Source organism: Pseudophryne corroboree, chromosome 9 (assembly GCF_028390025.1).
Source record: "Pseudophryne corroboree isolate aPseCor3 chromosome 9, aPseCor3.hap2, whole genome shotgun sequence".
NCBI classification, from domain to species: domain Eukaryota; kingdom Metazoa; phylum Chordata; class Amphibia; order Anura; family Myobatrachidae; genus Pseudophryne; species Pseudophryne corroboree.
Window position 1 is genome coordinate 102,356,133 of NC_086452.1, and position 19,271 is coordinate 102,375,403.

Sequence of the window (19,271 nt, forward strand, 5' to 3'; positions counted from 1 at the left end):
ACAATGCATTTGCACGGCTGCGAAAAACTGCTAGCGAGTGAACAACTCGGAATGACCCCCATTGTCAGGTGGCATTATATACTTAGCTGGAATTCTTTTTTATGTTAATGATTTCTTAGTTTGGGCAAATGGCACAGTGGTACTGGCGTATTTCTAATGGGTGCAGTGTGTGCGGTCCACACGGGCCCCAGGGGGGCCCACACCGCACACCCTGCACCCATTAACTGAAATACTTACCCTCCAGAGTACCGCGACACGGCAGCAGCGCTGCCAAAATTGCCGTGCCATTTTCCCAGTGATTCGCTCATGCGCAGTAGGAAAATCAATGGGAAAATGGCTGCCGTGCAATTTTCCTGGTGATTTGCGCATGCACTCTAGGCTCTGGGACAGCTCTAGGGTCTTTAGTGCCCAAAGCTGTACAGCGCTGCTGGCTAGAGAGGAAGGGGCACAGTCGGAGCCTGCACACGGCCTCCTCCTCTCTAGAAATGCCCCTGCACAGTTGTGAGTGCCAAAGGTCTGTAGAGGACTTCATGTGATCCTGCACCCTGAAGAGGCCTGAGGTAACATTACATACACTGTATATCTAAACTACAGTATGAAGTTTGTTTGAAAAATACATCCTATGGGTCATGCCTATTTAAAAAGGAGAAAAAAACAGAAAACTGATGAGAGGGTGGCAGGCCAATTATGAGAGTAGGATGCGCAGATTTCCACTGGTCCAAGATGTGGCTTGTAGCTCCACCTTGACAGTAATCATATATATTGGATGCACATGAGAACCATGAACACCTGTAAAATTAGGGATCATTGCTTACATTATACTGTATGCACATATATTGATAAGCTGTTCATTGTAAGTCAGTTGGGTCGCAGGGATCACTGCCGCTCAGCGCAACAAGTAGATCCAAAGGGGACGTGGCCTCACGGGAAGGGCATGGTCACCCATGTTTTATCATTCTGGGGGCATGCCCAGCACTCATGGCGGGCGACATGTTTCCGGAGACCTGCGCATGCACAGTAGACTCCAGCACAATGCCGGAGTCTACAGCGCCGTACAGAGGAGGGGGCCCACCCGGAGGTGCACACGGGCCCTCTCCTCTGTAGAAACGCCCCTGCCTGTGTCCCTAGTATTCACTGCATCCCTCTTAATGGATAATCAAAATAACAGTAGTGACCCAGCAAACTGAAAATATTTAACTTTGTGCGATGCATGATTAGAATGCTTTAAAGTGAAATACTCTATCTCATTAAAACTTGTGTCATAGTGAAATTGTATCTTAAAAGTCTATGATAACATGATATTGTATTGCCTTAAAATGCTTTTTTACTCCATTCAGTGCTTGATATATGCAAATTAGCCTCGACCCCCTTCTCCCACAATGCAACAGGCTATTATTTCCCAGCCTGTGCTGCATTACTAACTCTTATCTATCTTATAGACAGCAATACTTAGCCACACAACGTCTCCTCCTCTACAGCTGAGCCTATGTTCTATTTATATTTACTGTTCTAAGATGCAGTAAACTGAGCCGGTCATTGATTGATTAAACTGATTGATAAGCCTTTTAGTAATATTATTATTGCTAATGAGCTTTATTGTGAGTAAAATCTCAGCAATTCCCCTGCATGTTAGTCTCTTTATGTTCATCCCTTTTGAAAATGGACAAACACATTACAATGGTAAAGCGATCCAATTATTGATTTGTTGAGAAATCCTTGAGCGATTGCGACCTGTTTGCCTCCATTGTATATTGGCACCATCATACAGAAATGCAATGATTTGTTTCAAAACCATTTTTAAAAATGAAGCTTTTGTAGAACGCTTTAAGACACAATATTACAAACTCTCTACATTGGATGATAATTTCCTACTGTACTGTAGGTAGCGTTTAATTTCTTCTTGACAGGAGGTTGGTAGGAGTTTTGTACAGGTGTAATAGGCTTGGATCACACATCATATGCTATGCCATTTAAAAAAAAAACTGTTATATGACAGTTTTAATCAAATGATGTAAATTATTAATAAACATTACTGAAACAAAGTGGGTATTACGGTTATAATTACTAGAAATAATGGTGCAGCGGTGAAGGTCGGCAGGAGATCGGTGTACGCAGCAATCTGCATCTCTCCGCTGTCCGACTGTCACATCCTGTGACGCTGATTCTTTCACACGGACTGTTAATAACCGCAGGAGGGAGGCATACAAAAAGGATATGATTTTAATATAACAGTTTTAGCACTCAAGTGTCACCACTGCTTGACATATCTGAACTGTGGGATAATTTACTGCTATTTTATCATCCTGTCATCTGAAGGAAGCGGAGAGTTATGTGAAACGTTATTGATGTTTATACAGTTCCAAGTCTACCTTCCTGCTGCCTAAAGGATATCTCTGAATAGACAACATGTCAGCAATATGATATATTACTATTGTCATTACTATGTTTTTATGAAGTGCTGTGCCAGCCTCTGTTAATTAAAGAGATATGAAAATGGAATCAGGTCAGTTTCCGAAGATCAACAACAGTCCTCTTCCCTACAGCCATACATTAAATGGAATGCCCTGTTCTAATGCACTGATGTCCAAGGTTTTATGCTTGCATCTCAGGATTGTAGGGTATACATTTTCTCATTCAAGCTGGGGTGATAAAATAAAATATACAAGAGCATGCTAATGGTTTACCCTCACATCTCCAGGATTTCTCAAATGCTGATCCCAACCTCTGTAATGGCCCCACCCACTAAATAAGACTTTAATCTAGCCCTATTTAGAGGCTCAGTCTTGCTGTCATAAACGAGACTGCATTGTTCTGATCTGCCCAAAAGTTGGGTGGTACAACCCATTTATGCAGCGGTAAATGGGTGCTGCACGCACCTCCCACTAGTGCTTGTGACATAGAGCCTAATTCAGATCTGATTGCAGCAGCAAATTTCTTAGCTAATGGGAAAAAAATGGTCAAAAATAGATTTGGGTGTGGTGTGTTCAAACTGAAATATAAATTGCAGGGTAAAAATACAGCAGCCAGTATTTACCCTGCACAGAAACAAAATAACCCACCCAAATCTAACTCTCTCTGCACATGTTATATCTGCACCCCCCCCCCCCCCTGCAGTGCACATGGTTTTGCCCATCAGCTAACAAATTCGCTGCGGTGATCAGATCTGAATTATGCCCATAGAAAGGGTGGTAGGTGGGGGACAAGAGAGGGATAAGAGGCAGTCTAACACTCTTCAGCGCTAAGTAAGCTGCTTGGACACGGACAGTCCCCCTCTGTGTTGTGGACCTGCCCCTCTTTGATGTAGACACACCTTGAACCTATGATACGGACATGCCCCTCCTTGATTTGGCCACGGTTCCAGGTCCAATTAACCTACCTTCTTTTGTTGTGAGATACAAGAGTTCCACACCTCCTTCCAACTCTCCAGACTCTGCTCCCTACAGCACTGCTCCTTACTCCTTTTTCATATCTGATCATTTCCCCTTTAGAATGTAAGCTAATGATAGTGTATAGCAGGGCCCCCTGGGGTCACACGTGGCCCTCTAAGCCTTCGGTTGCAGCCCCATCTCCTTCCTTTTTTGTTGTCATTTGTGATTGTCATAACTTCTAATGCTTGTTTTAAAGGCCTGCTGCTATGTACAACATTGCAAAGCCATTGTTGTGCCACATACAGTAAGTGAAAATAATAACAACAATAATAATAATAATAATAATAATAATAAAACAAGTAGGGCCATTCTGGCCTGTAGGGTTACCTTAAACATGTATGCAAATTTTATTTACAATGTAATATACTGTAAGTGGTTGTTATTATTATATTGCTAATTATCTTTTTTCCAATAACAGTTTATCACAAACATTTGGCTGCAACAAGTTGTGATATTTATTTTGTATTATGCCTGTATTGACTTTGAGTGTTTAGTGTTGTGCTGAATGCTGAGATGCATGTTTGTGCTTTAGGTATCTACAGTGTGTAGTAAGGACGGGACCTGGACTGAGAATCTCAGCCTCTGCAAGGGACTTACAGGGACATGCCCTCCACCCCCTGAACTCAACAGTATTCAGTACACGTGCAGCCATGGCCAGGTCATTGGTAAGAATAATCACTTGTAGTTCAGATGGTTTAGGGATTTACATTTTGAGCCCAGCTTCATGTTGTTAACTGACTTTGAAGAGAGCGACTTGTGATCACTATCTCATGTCTACACGTCTAGTTATGGGATGCAGTTGGCATCCCGGCGCTCAGGATGCCAGCAGTCGAAAGCCAGACGCTAGTCAGAAAACCGGCATCGGAATCCTGACATCACTCTCAGTCCTGACTGCCAGCATCCCGATCGTAAATATGCCAGGGCGGGTTAGGGTCTAAATTCTAATCATTCATGGGGGAGGTTAGGTTTAGGCACTAGGGGGTGGGTTAGAGTTAGGCTGCGGGTGGATGAAGGGGAGTTAGGGTTAGGCTGAGGGGATGGAGAGTTAGGACGAGGCACTAAAAAGGGGTTAGGGTTAGGCATTAAGGGGGGGGAGGGTTAGGCATCAAGTGGGGAGGGTTAGGGGGAGAGGGGTAGTATACTTACGAGGTACCTGTCAGGAAACTAACGATCGGGATGCTGCTGTCGACTTTATGATCACCGGCATCCCAAGCACTGGATCGTGTATCAAACCCCTAGTAACATAGTGAGTAAATGCTGTTGCCAGAAATTGTAGCAAGGAATAATATGCTTTCCCAGTTGTGAATCACTGCTTGCTGTTTGCTTGTCTTTTTTATTATTAGCTTTTTAAGAACAAATTTCAGTACATTTTTGGGGTTTTCTGTCACTGCAGGTGCTAACTGCACAGCCTCATGTATTGATCCCCTCAGTGACCCAGTGATTCTACCTGAGAACATGACCTCGGATTCTGTAGATCCATGGATGAATCCTACCAGGGTGCAGGTATAGTAACAGAGTGCAATTGCCTATAGTTCTTTCATATTAGGGTCAGAGATTCCAATTCGTATGATGTATGAGGAAGATAGTCTTATCTTGAAGTTGCACCTCAAAAGAAAACGGAAACTGCCCCCAATGTGTAGAATGTAAGCACTCTAAGACGTGGAATATAGTACAGGTTACTCACAATTTCCATCTCGTATAGAGGCATATAAAACACTCTCTATGGGACTGCTTCTCCTTGGTTCTCTGGAACATTTTTGACTGGAATTGGAGGTATAAATAGCCTGTATACACATGATGGTAATTATGCTGGCCTATGAGGCACCACATGATGTGGGTAGATGTTAGCGCATCGCATGGTGAAGAATGCACACAGAAATGGTATTATGGCCACTAGCACCATGGACAGCTCTTTAGTGCAGTCTCAGTTTGATTTATTATATGCTGACAACTATGTGTACTGTACAATCCCGATGATACTGTTTTATCTTTCCCGCCAACAGGATATCATGTGTACAGGAACCCTACGGTGGCACCCGGACCCCACTAGATTGCACTGTATCCAATCTTGTGAGGTAAGACCACCGTGTGACTTCTCACCATCATTGCACTGAAGACTTTTTATTCTCCATTTTTAGAAAGTGTTACACTTACATAGTAGACAAGCATCCTGACAAAGCAACACCTCTTTCTGATATATCTAAACAAAATCCCCATATATTTACGTTGGACATGATTTGAAGAGTTACATAACTCTATGACGTTTAAAGATCTGCGTATGCACAAATGCCACACTGCACATGTCAAAGCAGGAACTAGAAGGACTGAGGTGATCATTATCTAGGAGTAGGTCTGGAGCTACTCAGAAACTGCAGGAAATGATTTTCGAGCAGTTCTCCTAATCTTTCGTTCGCACTTCTGCTAAGCTAAGATACACTCCCAGAGGGCGGCGGCATAGCGTTTGCACTGCTGCTAAAAGCAGCTAGCGAGCGATCAACTCGGAATGAGGGCCTTAGTTCCTGCTTTGACGTCACAAACACACCCTGCGTTCGGCCAGTCACTCCCCCGTTTCCCCAGCCACTCCTGCGTTTTAGCCTGACACGCCTGCATTTTTTAGCACACTCCTGGAAAACGGTCAGTTACCACCCAGAAACACCCACTTCCTGTCAATCATTCTCCGATCAACAGAGCGACTAAAAAGCGTTGTTCGCCCCTGTGTAAAATTGCTTAGTTTTGTGTGAAATTACTTGGCGCGTGCGCCCTGCGGCCCATACGCATACGCAGAACAGCCGGTTTTTAGCCTGATCGCTATGCTGCGAAAACCGGCAGCGAGCGATCAACTCGGAATGACCCCCAATGATCATTGTGCTGACATTATTATTACTCCTGAAAAACATTGTAACATTAGAAAATGGACTGGTACCTTTCAATTCGGGAGCATGTTAAATGATTTTCATCCCACAAGACAGCCATCATCAACAAAAGCTTCTTTTTTTTTCTTTTTTTTTATTATTCCTAAAGACAGAGTAGTAGATTTTCCCCAGAACTATATTTTTGTTAGTAACTGTACTTTGCAGTTATGCTTTTACTCACTAATGATTGATTCACACACCTGCATGTCAGGTACACTTTTAGGATCATTTGACTACAGTAAAGTACTCAGTTTGTAACTACAGTAATCACATTCACAACATGCATGAAGGTGTTATTGTTGGACTTTGTGTTGACTTTTCGGGGGATATTCAGTTGTTTGAAAAGTCAGTTGGGTGTCTGTTTTTAACTATCTAATAGACAGGAAAAAAACGACACCCAACTGACTTTTCAAACATTTGAATTGCCTCCTTCATGTCTTCTCCTATAATGTATAAGCATCATTAGAGAAATAAGGGAATTGCCGTAACTCACGCTTTTCTACTTATCCCATCCACTTCCCAGTAAAATGGACAGGATGGGTTACGACAAGGGTGAATTAAGAGAGAAGGTCAGTGTGTAGTCTCCATCTGGGCCTAGTCTCTAGCCGGTAGCACAGTAGTTTCTGAGTTCTAGAGTCACTAGGAGACCCTAGCCAGGGCCGTTTCTTGGGGCAGGCGAGCAGTGCAACCGCACTGGGCGCCCGCCGCGGCACTAACTGTGGCTCCCTGCTTCCCCCTCCTATTTCTCCCCGAGTAACCCGCTCGGGGGGCAGAGTTTCACGGAATGACGCGGTTGCGTCATTACGTCACGACGCAACCCCATCACTCCGCGAAACTCCTCCCCCCCGAGCGGAGTACAGAGGGCGATCCAAGTTAGGAAGAGGGAAAGGCCGGCGCGAGGAGCGACTGGTGAGGCGGGCCGAAGAGCAGTAATCGCCTGTGTAAGTATTCTCTCTCTCTCTCTCAATGTGTAAAATAGAGACACCTGCCATAATGTGTGAAATGGGGACTCTTGCCTGCCGTAGTGTGGCGATTTAATGTATCAAGGGCATTGCGGTGTGTGGCATAATATGGTGCAGGGGGCATTACTGTGTGGGGCTTAATATGGTAGAATTTTTTTATCTTGTGGTGGTCGTGATCTGTTGGAGAGGGTCAAAAACTGGATTGTGAGGTAGTCTTTTCAGATGAGGCCATGCCCATTTAAATGAGGCCAGACCCATTTAGATGAGGCCAAGCCCCCTTGCCGGGTGCGCGCGCAAGTTTTTTTTAATCTAGGTGTGTGTGTGGGGGGGGCAAATTTTTTTATGTCATGGGGGGGCGCATTTTTAAATCTCGCACTGGGAGCCAAATTGGCTAGAAACAGCCCTGACCCTAGCGCATGGGTCTTCAACCTGCGGCCCTCCAGCTGCTGTGGAACTACACATCCTGGCATGCCCTGCCACAGTTTTGCTATTAAAGAACTTTAAAACTGAAGCAGGGAATGTTGGGATGTGTAGTTCCACAACAGCTGGAGGGCCGCAGGTTGAAGACCCATGCCCTAGCGTTATGCCCGAAACTAGTGGCATGCTCAAGACTCAAGAAATAGGTGCAGGGCATGCTCACCTACTTTGTGGAGGGAGCAGCCTAGTCACACAAGAGGGGGCGTGGAGGAGGCGGTATGGGGGCGTGGTGATGCATTTGCATCATCATAGCCCCACCCCCCGCTTTGGAATGCCCATATTATTGGTATTGCAAAGCGGGGGGCGGGGCTACGATGACGCGATTTAGCGCAATCGTGTCATCGCCTCGCCCCCTTTCTCTATGTATCTCTGTGTAATGGTATACAAGTGATAGGGAGCAGGGCTGCAGCGGGAGGAGCGGGGGTGCGGCGGGGGGGAAGACTGGGATGCGGGAGACTTGCCCACTTCCCCGGGGGGCCGGGAGTGCCACCCAATTTTCGGGAGCCTCCCGGCCTTTCCGGAAGAGTAGGCAAGTATGGTGCAGGGTGTACGTTATGGGCCCTCCTGGACATAGGGGCATGTGTGCATTGTACACCTTGCACCCATTATAGATACGCCACTGGGTTGCAATGGCCGAATTCTCAATGAGTCATGTCATCATTGCCCCTCCCCCTCTGCATGATGCCATAATTTGCAGTAGAGTGCCGCAGTAGGTGGGACATAGTGATGCAATATCTCCAGCCTGCCCCCCACATTGGTCACCTGCAGGAAGTAGTCAAGTGTGCTGTAACTCCAGCCAGCACTAAACCAATAATCTCCCTTTCAATAGATACTTAGATGCATATATTTTCTCTTAGACGTCCCTGCTTACTAGGCTAACACATGATCCTTGTGACTTTATTTGCAGTGATTTCTTATTATTTTTATGTAGGATTTATGTTTTGCTAATTCTAGCAAAATGAGGTCACCACAAAGCCTTTGTTTTCCTGCTTTTGAAGCTGCTGAACTCGAAAATTTCTCAGTGCTGACAAAGATGAGACTTTCTGGCAGTGATACAGCTTTGAAAGTACGGAGCCATATGTCAGTGCAACTGACGGGTTTATAAGCACATGTTCTGGGATTTACTAAGTGTCAATGACTTCGGTGGCAATTTATTTCCAAATCAGGGTGTGATGTCTCTCATCAGCTCCTGGTGAATCTGCTCCGCGGAGAGTGATTTACTTCTGCAAAGAGATCAAATGATCTTTTGAAAAAGAAATTAAATGCAACCTTCATTTTTAAGTAAAATCTTGCAACATTTTAAGGGAATATAAATTCTTGTGAAATATGGCGCATTGCACGAGGGTTTGATTAGGAGGACCATTACATTTTTGCTTGTGCCGTATATAATTTTTTTAAATATTTAATTTTATGTAAGAGTATGAGTCATTAAAATGCTTTGAGTGGGAATTACTGAACTTTATGTCTAGCTCAACTCTAGTTTAGCTGTCTTCTAAATGTCACTTAGTAATCATGAGGACAGAGGATGTCAAGTGGGACTTCGGTTGCAGACAGTCGTCTAGTACATATTGTTATTTTTGGTACCTGATCAAATAACTAACCATGTTACTAGCAATTTGTAGTCATTAAATTCAGTCAGATTGCAGGAGAGATTGTCTGCGCACCCTTCCCAACCACTTAGAGGACAGCTGTTCAATTTCCAGTTATGTGCCAAGGTGGGCCATTGGCGAACATGGTTTTGTATCCTGCCAGATCAAATGCAATTCAATCAGATTAGATCAGATTTGTGGGACAAACGCTGTACAGAGATTAGGGGGGGGGTAATTCAGACCTTATAGCTGCTGTGCGTTTTCGCACAGCGGGCGATCAAGTCCAAACTGTGCATGCGTATGCACCGCAATGCGCAGGCGCGTCGCATGGGAACAAAGAGGATCACTGCTCAGCGATGGGTTGGTGCGACTGATCCGTTCGCACGGGCGATCGTAAGGAGCGTACTTTCCAACTTTAAAGCGTTGCAGGGTCGTGGAGGGGGGATGTAGCTAAGCACTGAGTGAGGGAAGGGGTGGGGGAATGGGAAGGGGGAGGGGGGAGGGTTGGTGACCTGAGCGATTTTTATTATTAAACAAAGCTTAAACAAAGATGTATCAAAGGTTCTATAGAATGGAGAACTGGGCAGTTGGTAAAGTTCTAGCTAGCATTTATCAAGTATATTCTATAGAATGACATTTAGAAGCTGATTATTTGGTATGGCAACTTCGCAGCTTGTAAACTTCTCTACTCGGTAGACGCTTTCATACATCTCTCCATAGTCTCTGTGGATTGTCGGCGTGACTGCACAGTAAGGTGACTTTTTGGTCCTTCTCTATCCCATTGGCAGTTAAGTCACTTGCCATTGTCACCTTAGTGACTGAACACACAGTACATAGCTGTTGAATAGTCGAGGTTCCCTACTCAGTCAGTGAGGGTGCTAATATGGGCAACACCTCCACTTGTCCCTTTTAAATAGTTTAATACATTTCCCCCTTGGTGTGGTTCCAGTTCCACACTAGCGCCACCTAGTCTGCAATCACCAACACCGCACACACCTACCCCACCTGCAAAGTTTACATGCCCGTGAATTTTCCACGTAGCCCACTTGCCAGCACTAGAACAGTGGGGCAGATGTATTAACCTGGAGAAGGCATAAGGAAGGATAAGTGCTAGGTGATAAACGCACCAGCCAATCAGCTCCAATATGTAAATTAAAAGTTAGGAGCCGATTGGCTGGTGCATTCCATCACCTTGCACTTATCACTGGTTTATCACTTCCTTATGCCGTCTCCAGGCTTAACACATCTGCCCCAGTATTCCTTTACTTTGGCTCAGCGAATGCCTTTTTCCTTCCTGGCTAATGTCATATATGGATTTGTAAACTTCAGCTCTGATGCTGCTTTTATATCCATGATAATGGCCAGCTGCTTTCATCCCCATGTTCACAGTCACCCACTGCCAATCTTCATTGTCAGAGTTTCTCCAGATCTCTCTTTTCATTATAAGTTTTCCCATGGTGATAGTGAGATTGTCTTGCTTAAGCCCTTGGGATACGGTTGTCATGTCTTCTTCATAACATTTCACAGATCCTCTATTATATCCGACCCATTTGTGCACGTGCTTCAGTCTTGCTTCTTAAAGCTATATATATATATATATATATATATATATATATATATATACATCAGCATCTTTCTGTGCTATCTTCCTGATTGCCCCTCAGGGTTGCGACACCTCTATGTTTCGCTCTGTTCTCCGGATTTGTCTGGATTTGCTTGCTTCCTCTCTCCTTTACGTTAGCAGCTTCTGTAACCAGATGTAAACATCATAGACGGGAAACATACGATATCCCGGCAGACAGGATGCCGGCTGCCTGTTTACCGACAGCAGCATCCTATCTACTGGAATCCCGGCAGCGAGTACCCTCGCAGGCTCGCTGCACTCGCCATGCATTTTATTCCCACTCAATTGGTGGCGTGGATCCACCAACCGAGTGGGAATATGGGTCCGGTGTCGTTAAATCCGGACGTCGGTTTTTATTGGCGTGTGTCTGGATTCTGGCCTTGGTCTCCTGAACGCCAGGATCCTGACAGCCGGTAAACTGATTGCATCCCTCACAGACAAATAAATCACTTTGGGACTGATGCAGGTGAGATCCTCACCTGTTTCCACAGTTTATAATACTTGAAATTGCTCTATGCATGTGGAAAAAGCAGGATGCTTGTGTATGCAGGTATAGATTTGCGGGACTCTGACACTTACACTTATGCCTGGAGAAGTTGGACTGGGTAGGGCAGAGCACCACAGGCCTAATACATTGTTTTGTGTAACTGAAATCAGATGCAGACTGGTGCAAAGAAGCATATATGTTTGTATATGTTTGTCCAATCCTTTTTATGTGTGGGTGCTTGAGAGCAGGTGCATACCAAACTTGCTGATATTGAAGCTGCCCCTTGGGATGGATGGAAGATGTGTGTCTGGGGTAGCAGCCTGTGGGTGGGGGGCATGGTGCATCCATGTTGGAGAAGTATGAGGTGTGGTGCTGCAGTCGTGTCATTGTGGCTAGAGCTGCTCCTGGCTTTTCAAAGCGGGCGGCAGGCAATCATAATGCAATTCAGAGTGAGTCGTGTAAAAATGCTGCACAAACCTGCCACTTCCCGGAGGAAGTGGGCGACAGGGTGTGGCAGTGAGGGACTAGCAGGGACTGCCTTCTCTTCCAGGAATCCAGAAGAGCCATATCAAATTAATTAGTCTCCCATTCGAGGAGAATAGGTGAGTATGGTGCAAACACACAATGGTGAGGATGGTCACCAGCGCCAATAAACTGCTTTTAAATGGGTGACTGAGAATGCCCTGTTGATGCTGTGTGCTTTCTTTTTTGCTCGTGTAGACTGTGTATTATCACCTTCAGGGTCATCTGCAGATACTGTTGGCCAGCTGTACAGTTGGATATATGCTTTTTGTTTCTCATGAAAGGGAAACGGTGTGCATGTATGTGCCACGTAGAATAAGGACAGGGGTTTAAGTAGGGTCTGCGAATGGTGCGGTCATCCAGGGCATAGGGCATAGTTATTTACAGTTCATTAAAAGATACCACCTGCGGTGGCTGTCTCCAGGTATCACTGGCAGGGGCCATTGCTGGGGGTTTACGGCTATTCTACTGTGAAAACTAGTGAAGAAGGATCACAGGCAGGTGAGATCCCAGTCTTAGGATGGCAATAGTGAGTGATTGATGGTGGAGGTCAAATATTTTTAAATTTTTATTTATATATATTAGAGATGTGTGCCAACCAACATGTTTTGGTTTTGGTTCTAAATCATTGTTAGGTTTTGATGTTGCTAAAACTACATGTTTTGGTTTTGGCTTCGGATCTTTTTTTCTTTATTCTTATAAAAACAGCTAAAATCACATACAGTATGTTGGTACTTTTTTTGTTCCTACAGTTTTATTAACCTTAATAACATTAATTTCCAGTCAATTTTGACCACCTCACAGCACATAATATTGTTTTCATTAATACTGGCCAAAGGCTGCGGCAAGGTGGCTGGTTAGTAAGCAACAGAACAGTTTACGGCTATTCTACTGTGAAAACTAGTGAAGAAGGATCACAGGCAGGTGAGATCCCAGTCTTAGGATGGCAATAGTGAGTGATTGATGGTGGAGGTCAAATATTTTTACATTTTTATTTATATATATTAGAGATGTGTGCCAACCAACATGTTTTGGTTTTGGTTCTAAATCATTGTTAGGTTTTGATGTTGCTAAAACTACATGTTTTGGTTTTGGCTTCGGATCTTTTTTTCTTTATTCTTATAAAAACAGCTAAAATCACATACAGTATGTTGGTACTTTTTTTGTTCCTACAGTTTTATTAACCTTAATAACATTAATTTCCAGTCAATTTTGACCACCTCACAGCACATAATATTGTTTTCATTAATACTGGCCAAAGGCTGCGGCAAGGTGGCTGGTTAGTAAGCAACAGAACAGCAGCACAAATGCATGTATTAGGATCTTTTGAGCTGCGCTGGGCCTGGACAGAGAGGGTGCCTGCCTCAACAGCTACGGATGAGTATATCTTTATAGAAATGTCTTCCAACAAAATGGCCACCACCTTGGAGGTGACAAAACAGCCGACAATATGGACTAACAAATACATAGGAACACAATGAAGCATCACATTTAACAGTAGTCAGAGAGAAGGGAACATTATGTCTGCAGGATTGTGACACACCAACTAGCACACTGACACTGGCAAACTACGTCCAACAGCGTTGAGGTGGGGCCAGTGGCGTAAGTTCGTCACAGTCTCCCGGAAGCAAGATAAATATTGGTGCCCCCCTATTTCCTATATTAAGATAAATATATGTATGTGTGTGTGTGTGTGTGTGTGTGTGTGTGTGTGTGTGTGTGTGTGTGGAGTGCTCTGAAAAAAATTTATATACTGTATTTATACATTTACTTGTCTTTTATTTTAAATCACACATTTCTTAGCAGTCATACCCAGGATTAGAACCCATGACCTGTTACACTAACAGCAGACACTTTACTGATGGCGTTATTTGCTCCTGTAGAGGAAGCATGAGAATTCTAACTATATGAAGTTATGTGTAATTGTCAGAGAAGTATCTTTATATAGTTAAAATTCTCATATTTCCTATACAGGAGCGAACAGCTTTATCAGTAAGGAGTCTGCTTCCAGTGTAATAGGTTGTGGTTTCTATTCCTGGGTGTGATACTTGTAAAATGTGTATATTCAGTATAATAAAGAGGGTGTGATTTGTAAGGTGCAGGGACCAGTGAGGAAGTCGGCCACTGGAAAGACAGCAACAGCTATCAATTAACTTAATTCAATGGTGTCACAGAATGGGAGGAGAAGTGCCCCCTTTCAGAGCAGGAGCCCGGCGGCAGATGACTCCGTTGCCTCCCAGAGTTCTGCCTCTGGGTGGGGCTAGGGTATATATATATATTGTGACAAGAACACTGGGATAGTGTTTGAGGGCAGGTATATTTGTCCCAGGTTCTTGTCTTACATGTTTTAGAAAATGTTAACTTCTAGGAAAAATGCTTTTTGTTTTGTCTGAACCTTTTCAGTTTGCTGTAAAAGCTGGGTAAAGGCTCTGAGAGAGAGATAAGGCGAGTTCTAGACATTGGGCCCAGTTCGGGTCTTTGGCCTCACAGAGGGCTAATCAGGGTTTCAGCTGTGTAAGAGTGTTATAGTGCTTCTAACCTGATTAGTATGGGCAGACTGCCTGGGAAGGCTGCAGGATCTGTGTGTGAGAGACACGCTTTCTGATGCAAGTAAGCTATACAGTATGTACTGAAGAACTCTGTGTTTTGTTTAGTGACAGTTAGGAATATCTTATGTTTAGTTAGTGCCGGACAGGCAAGGTATTTTTATTTTGGGGTTTGTTTTATTTTCTGTTTCAATAAAACTGGCCGGGGTCAGTTGTACCAGAAACTGGACTTGTGTTGTTCCTCAGCTGCTGCGTGCGGCCATATTCCCCAGGAAAAGGCGCCTTGCACCCCTACAGTGTTACAACTTGGTGGAGAATGCGAGCAACCCCGTTCTGCGCATAAGTGAAAGCAGCAGCTTTGTGAGGCCTGCAGAAAACGGTGGTTTATGCAGATACAGCCCAGTGTGAAGTTACTGAGACTCACCCCTGAGGGTTTGATATATGTCCTGGGTGAAAACAGCTACAAAGCCGCCTGAAAAATCTGTCGACATGGAGGATCTGCTTAAAGCCTTGCTGCAAGCTACAGCGGCTCAGCAGGAGGCCAACCGACAGCAGCAGGTGGCAATGGAAGAAAATAGGAGACAACAGCAGGTGGCAATGGAGGAAAATTGGAGACTACAGCAGGAGGCCAACAGACAGCAGCAGGTGGCAATGGAGGAAAATAAGAGACAACAGCAGGCAGTTGTTGATGAACTTTACAGGCAACAGCGTCAGGATAGAGAGGCCTTAGCAGAAGTGGTGCAGAGACTTGCAGCTCGGGTTGGAGATGTGGCCGTCAGTGCTCCAACCAGCTCTAGTTCTATACGGGCCAGTCACTTCCTGCAGAAAATGACAGAGGCTGATGATGTGGAGGCCTATCTGACCACGTTTGAAAGGACTGCCGAGCGTGAGAACTGGCCGAAAGCACAGTGGGCCAGTCTGCTGGCACCTTTCCTGTCAGGTGAGCCCCAAAAAGCTTACTTTGATTTAAGCCCTGCTGAGGCTCGGGACTATGATAAACTAAAGACTGAGATCCTGACCCGCCTGGGAGTCACGCTGTCAGTACGAGCACAACGGGTGCACCGTTGGCTGTACGCCATGGAGAAGCCTCCGCGCTCCCAGATGCACGACCTTATTCAGCTAACAAAAAAATGGCTACAGCCAGAGACATTAACTGGTCCCCAGATGGTGGAAAGAGTCGTCATGGACCGCTACTTGAGATCTTTGCCCATGGTCCTGCGCAAGTGGGTGAGCCATGGAAACCCGGGTACTGCTGACCAATTAGTGGACATGGTAGAGAGGTATTTGGCAGCAGAGGAACTACTGATGACCACCCAGCAACCCATAGATCCTCGACAGCGCCCTTCAGTAAAGACTGGTAAGACTGTTCCGTGGGAAAACGTTGCTGGGCGGTTAAGAGAACGCAAGGCTGGAGAGACTGTAAACACTGGCCCTGGAGACAGGCCAATGGGGCTAGAACGGTCTATGCTGCCCAAACGGGTTGATAATCGTGTGGTTAAATGTTTTAGGTGTGGTATGCCAGGTCATGTTATTGCCAATTGCCCAGTCACGCAAGAACCCATGCATTGTGATGCTGCCTTTGAATGTCGCAGAATGTCTTTCTTTGCTAGGTTAGCCTGTACTGTGGTACCTTCACCTGAGCTGGAAAAACAAATGTGTGATGTGTTCTTAGAGGGTAACCAGGTAGAGGCCTTGCTAGATTCAGGAAGTTTAGTTACCCTCGTGAAAGCTGGGTTAGTGAACCCCTTAAAGGTCCAGCAAATACCTATTGGGGTAACTTGCATACATGGGGATACCCAACATTATGCCACTGCTGAGGTGAATATAGAAACTTGTTGTGGGTCAGCAATGGTTAAAGTGGGACTGGTCCCTACCTTGGTGCATGAGGCCATAATAGGGAGGGATTTTCCTCATTTTTGGAAACTGTGGGAATCACGGTTATCAACAGATGTGAGAAGTAAAAAGCCAGTTGATAATACCGGTGATTTTATGGATGTACGTGGGTCTTCGGAACTTTCTGGCCCTTTGCCTTTTGCTAGTTTGGCTGGGGAAGTGACAGATGGGGAGTCCAGTGAGGACCCTCTTGCCGGGAACAGAGACATAGTAGTTAGAACTGAAAGCGTGCCTGACCTGGAGGTAAAGAAGGATCTGTTTGCGTCTGAACAGTTAAAGGATCCTACCTTAATAAAGGCTAGAGAGAATGTTAAGATTGTTAATGGGGAACCTGTGGTACCAGGTGACAGGGTTACGTATCCCCACATGGCCATCTGTAATGAGCTCTTGTACCACATTGTCAAAAGGGGTGAGGATGTGGTGGAACAGCTGGTAGTTCCCCAGCCTTATCGGAGAACGGTACTAGATTTAGCTCATAGTCACGTTACCGCAGGACATTTAGGGGCAGAAAAAACCACTGAAAGAGTTTTACAAAGGTTCTTTTGGCCAGGGGTTTATAAAGAAGTGTCTGAATATTGTTCTTCCTGTCCTGAATGCCAGTATCATGCCCCTAGACCCCATTTCAGGAGCCCACTAGTTCCCATGCCTATTATAGAGGTCCCGTTTGACAGAATAGCCATGGATCTCGTGGGGCCCTTGTTAAAGTCTGCTCGGGGCCATCAGTATATCCTGGTAATTATGGACTATGCCACTCGATATCCTGAGGCTGTCCCTTTACGCACTATCACAACCAAGGCGATAGCTAGGGAGCTGGTGCAGGTATTTAGTAGAGTGGGAATACCAAAAGAAATTTTGACTGACCAAGGTACTCCATTTATGTCAAGGATCATGAAAGAGTTGTGCAAGTTATTTAAGGTCACTCACCTCAGGACGTCCATCTACCATCCCCAAACTGACGGGTTGGTGGAAAGGTTTAATAAAACATTAAAAAGTATGTTAAAAAAGGTTGTTGAGAGAGATGGGAAAAACTGGGATTGTTTGTTGCCCTACTTGTTAATGGCCATCAGAGAAGTTCCTCAGTCCTCTACGGGGTTTTCTCCATTTGATTTGTTGTATGGTAGACACCCCAGAGGGCTGTTGGATATTGCCAAAGAGACGTGGGAAGGACAGCCCACTCCTTATAGAAGCGTTATTGAGCATGTAACACAAATGCAGGATAGGATTGCAGCCGTGGTACCTGTTGTCAGAGAGCACATGGAACAGGCCCAAAGTGCTCAACAGAGGGTCTATAACCGGAGTGCCAAGATACGGGAATTTGCTCCTGGCGATAGAGTTCTTGTTTTGGTACCCACTGTGGAAAGCAAATTCCTAGCTAAATGGCAGGGTCCATTTGAGATTAGGGAAAAAGTGAATGAGGTTAATTACAAAGTATACCAGCCGGGAAAGAGAAAACCCGAACAGATCTACCATGTTAACTTAATCAAACCCTGGAAAGATAGGTTGTCTCTGTCAGCGGAGCCTTGCCCTTCGGTGTCTTCACCCCGGTTGCTTCCCGCAGTGAAGGTGTCAGAGACATTATCAGCTGATCAGAACAATCAGGTTAAAGAATTTCTCATCCAAAATAGGGAGGTATTTTCAGAGCTGCCTGGCCGAACGACCATAATAAAACATGACATTGTCACAGAACCAGGGGTCAGGGTTCATTTAAAGCCATATAGGATTCCTGAAGCTCAGCGAGAAGCTATTTCTAAGGAAGTTAAAACCATGTTAGAACTGGGAGTCATAGAGGAGTCTAACAGTGAGTGGTCCAGTCCCATAGTGCTCATCCCGAAGCCCGACGGTAGCATACGCTTCTGTAATGACTTTCGTAAGTTAAATGAGGTGTCCAAGTTTGACGCATACCCCATGCCCCGTGTGGATGAGCTTGTAGAAAGGCTGGGAACAGCCAGGTTTCTCACCACATTGGACCTGACCAAAGGTTACTGGCAAATACCTTTATGTGATAGCGCCAAAGAAAAAACAGCCTTTTCGGTTCCGGAGGGGCTGTACCAGTATAAGATGTTACCCTTTGGGTTGCATGGGGCTCCAGCAACCTTTCAACGGGCGATGGATAAAATTTTGAGGCCCCATAGAAAATATGCAGCTGCCTATTTGGATGATGTGGTAATTCACAGTACAGACTGGGGGTCCCATTTGGTTAAAGTACAAGCAGTACTGGACTCAATCAGAGAGGCAGGGTTAACTGCTAACCCAAAGAAGTGCTGCCTCGCAATGGAGGAGGTCAAATACTTGGGTTTCACCATAGGCAGAGGTCTGATTAGGCCCCAATTGAATAAAGTTGATGCTATTCAAAACTGGCCTCGTCCAGTGAATAAAAAACAGGTAAGGGCTTTTTTGGGAATTACTGGGTACTATAGACGGTTTATTCCTAATTTTGCGACCACAGCGGTGCCGTTGTCAGACCTTACCAAAGGGAAGCAGTCAAATGTGGTGAAATGGAACCCTGATGCAGAAAAGGCGTTCCAAGCGTTAAAAGTGGCTTTGTGTTCACAACCGGTGTTGATAACACCAGATTTTTCAAAAGAATTTGTGGTACAGACAGATGCCTCAGAGGTAGGGATAGGTGCTGTGCTGTCCCAAACCAGAGATGGGGACGAACACCCTATCATTTATTTGAGTAGGAAACTCAATGAGCATGAAAAAAGGTATGCCATTGTGGAAAAGGAGGCTTTGGCCATTAAGTGGGCACTAGATACCTTGAGATATTACCTCTTGGGTAGACAATTCAGACTAGTGACAGACCATGCCCCTTTAAAATGGATGTATGTAAA

The 19,271-nt window shown here is 45.0% G+C and overlaps 1 protein-coding gene across 3 annotated transcripts in view; it reads left to right on the forward strand.

The window, feature by feature from the left end:
• PAPPA2 (pappalysin 2) overlaps positions 1-19,271 on the forward strand; it is a 560,359-nt gene that overhangs the window by 499,458 nt on the left and 41,630 nt on the right. For all 3 annotated transcript variants that reach the window (XM_063939705.1, XM_063939704.1, XM_063939707.1), the window contains 3 exons: positions 3,961-4,093; positions 4,822-4,931; positions 5,432-5,503. In XM_063939705.1, coding sequence (XP_063795775.1) covers positions 3,961-4,093; positions 4,822-4,931; positions 5,432-5,503 — 315 coding nt within the window. The remainder of the gene's footprint in view (positions 1-3,960; positions 4,094-4,821; positions 4,932-5,431; positions 5,504-19,271) is intronic.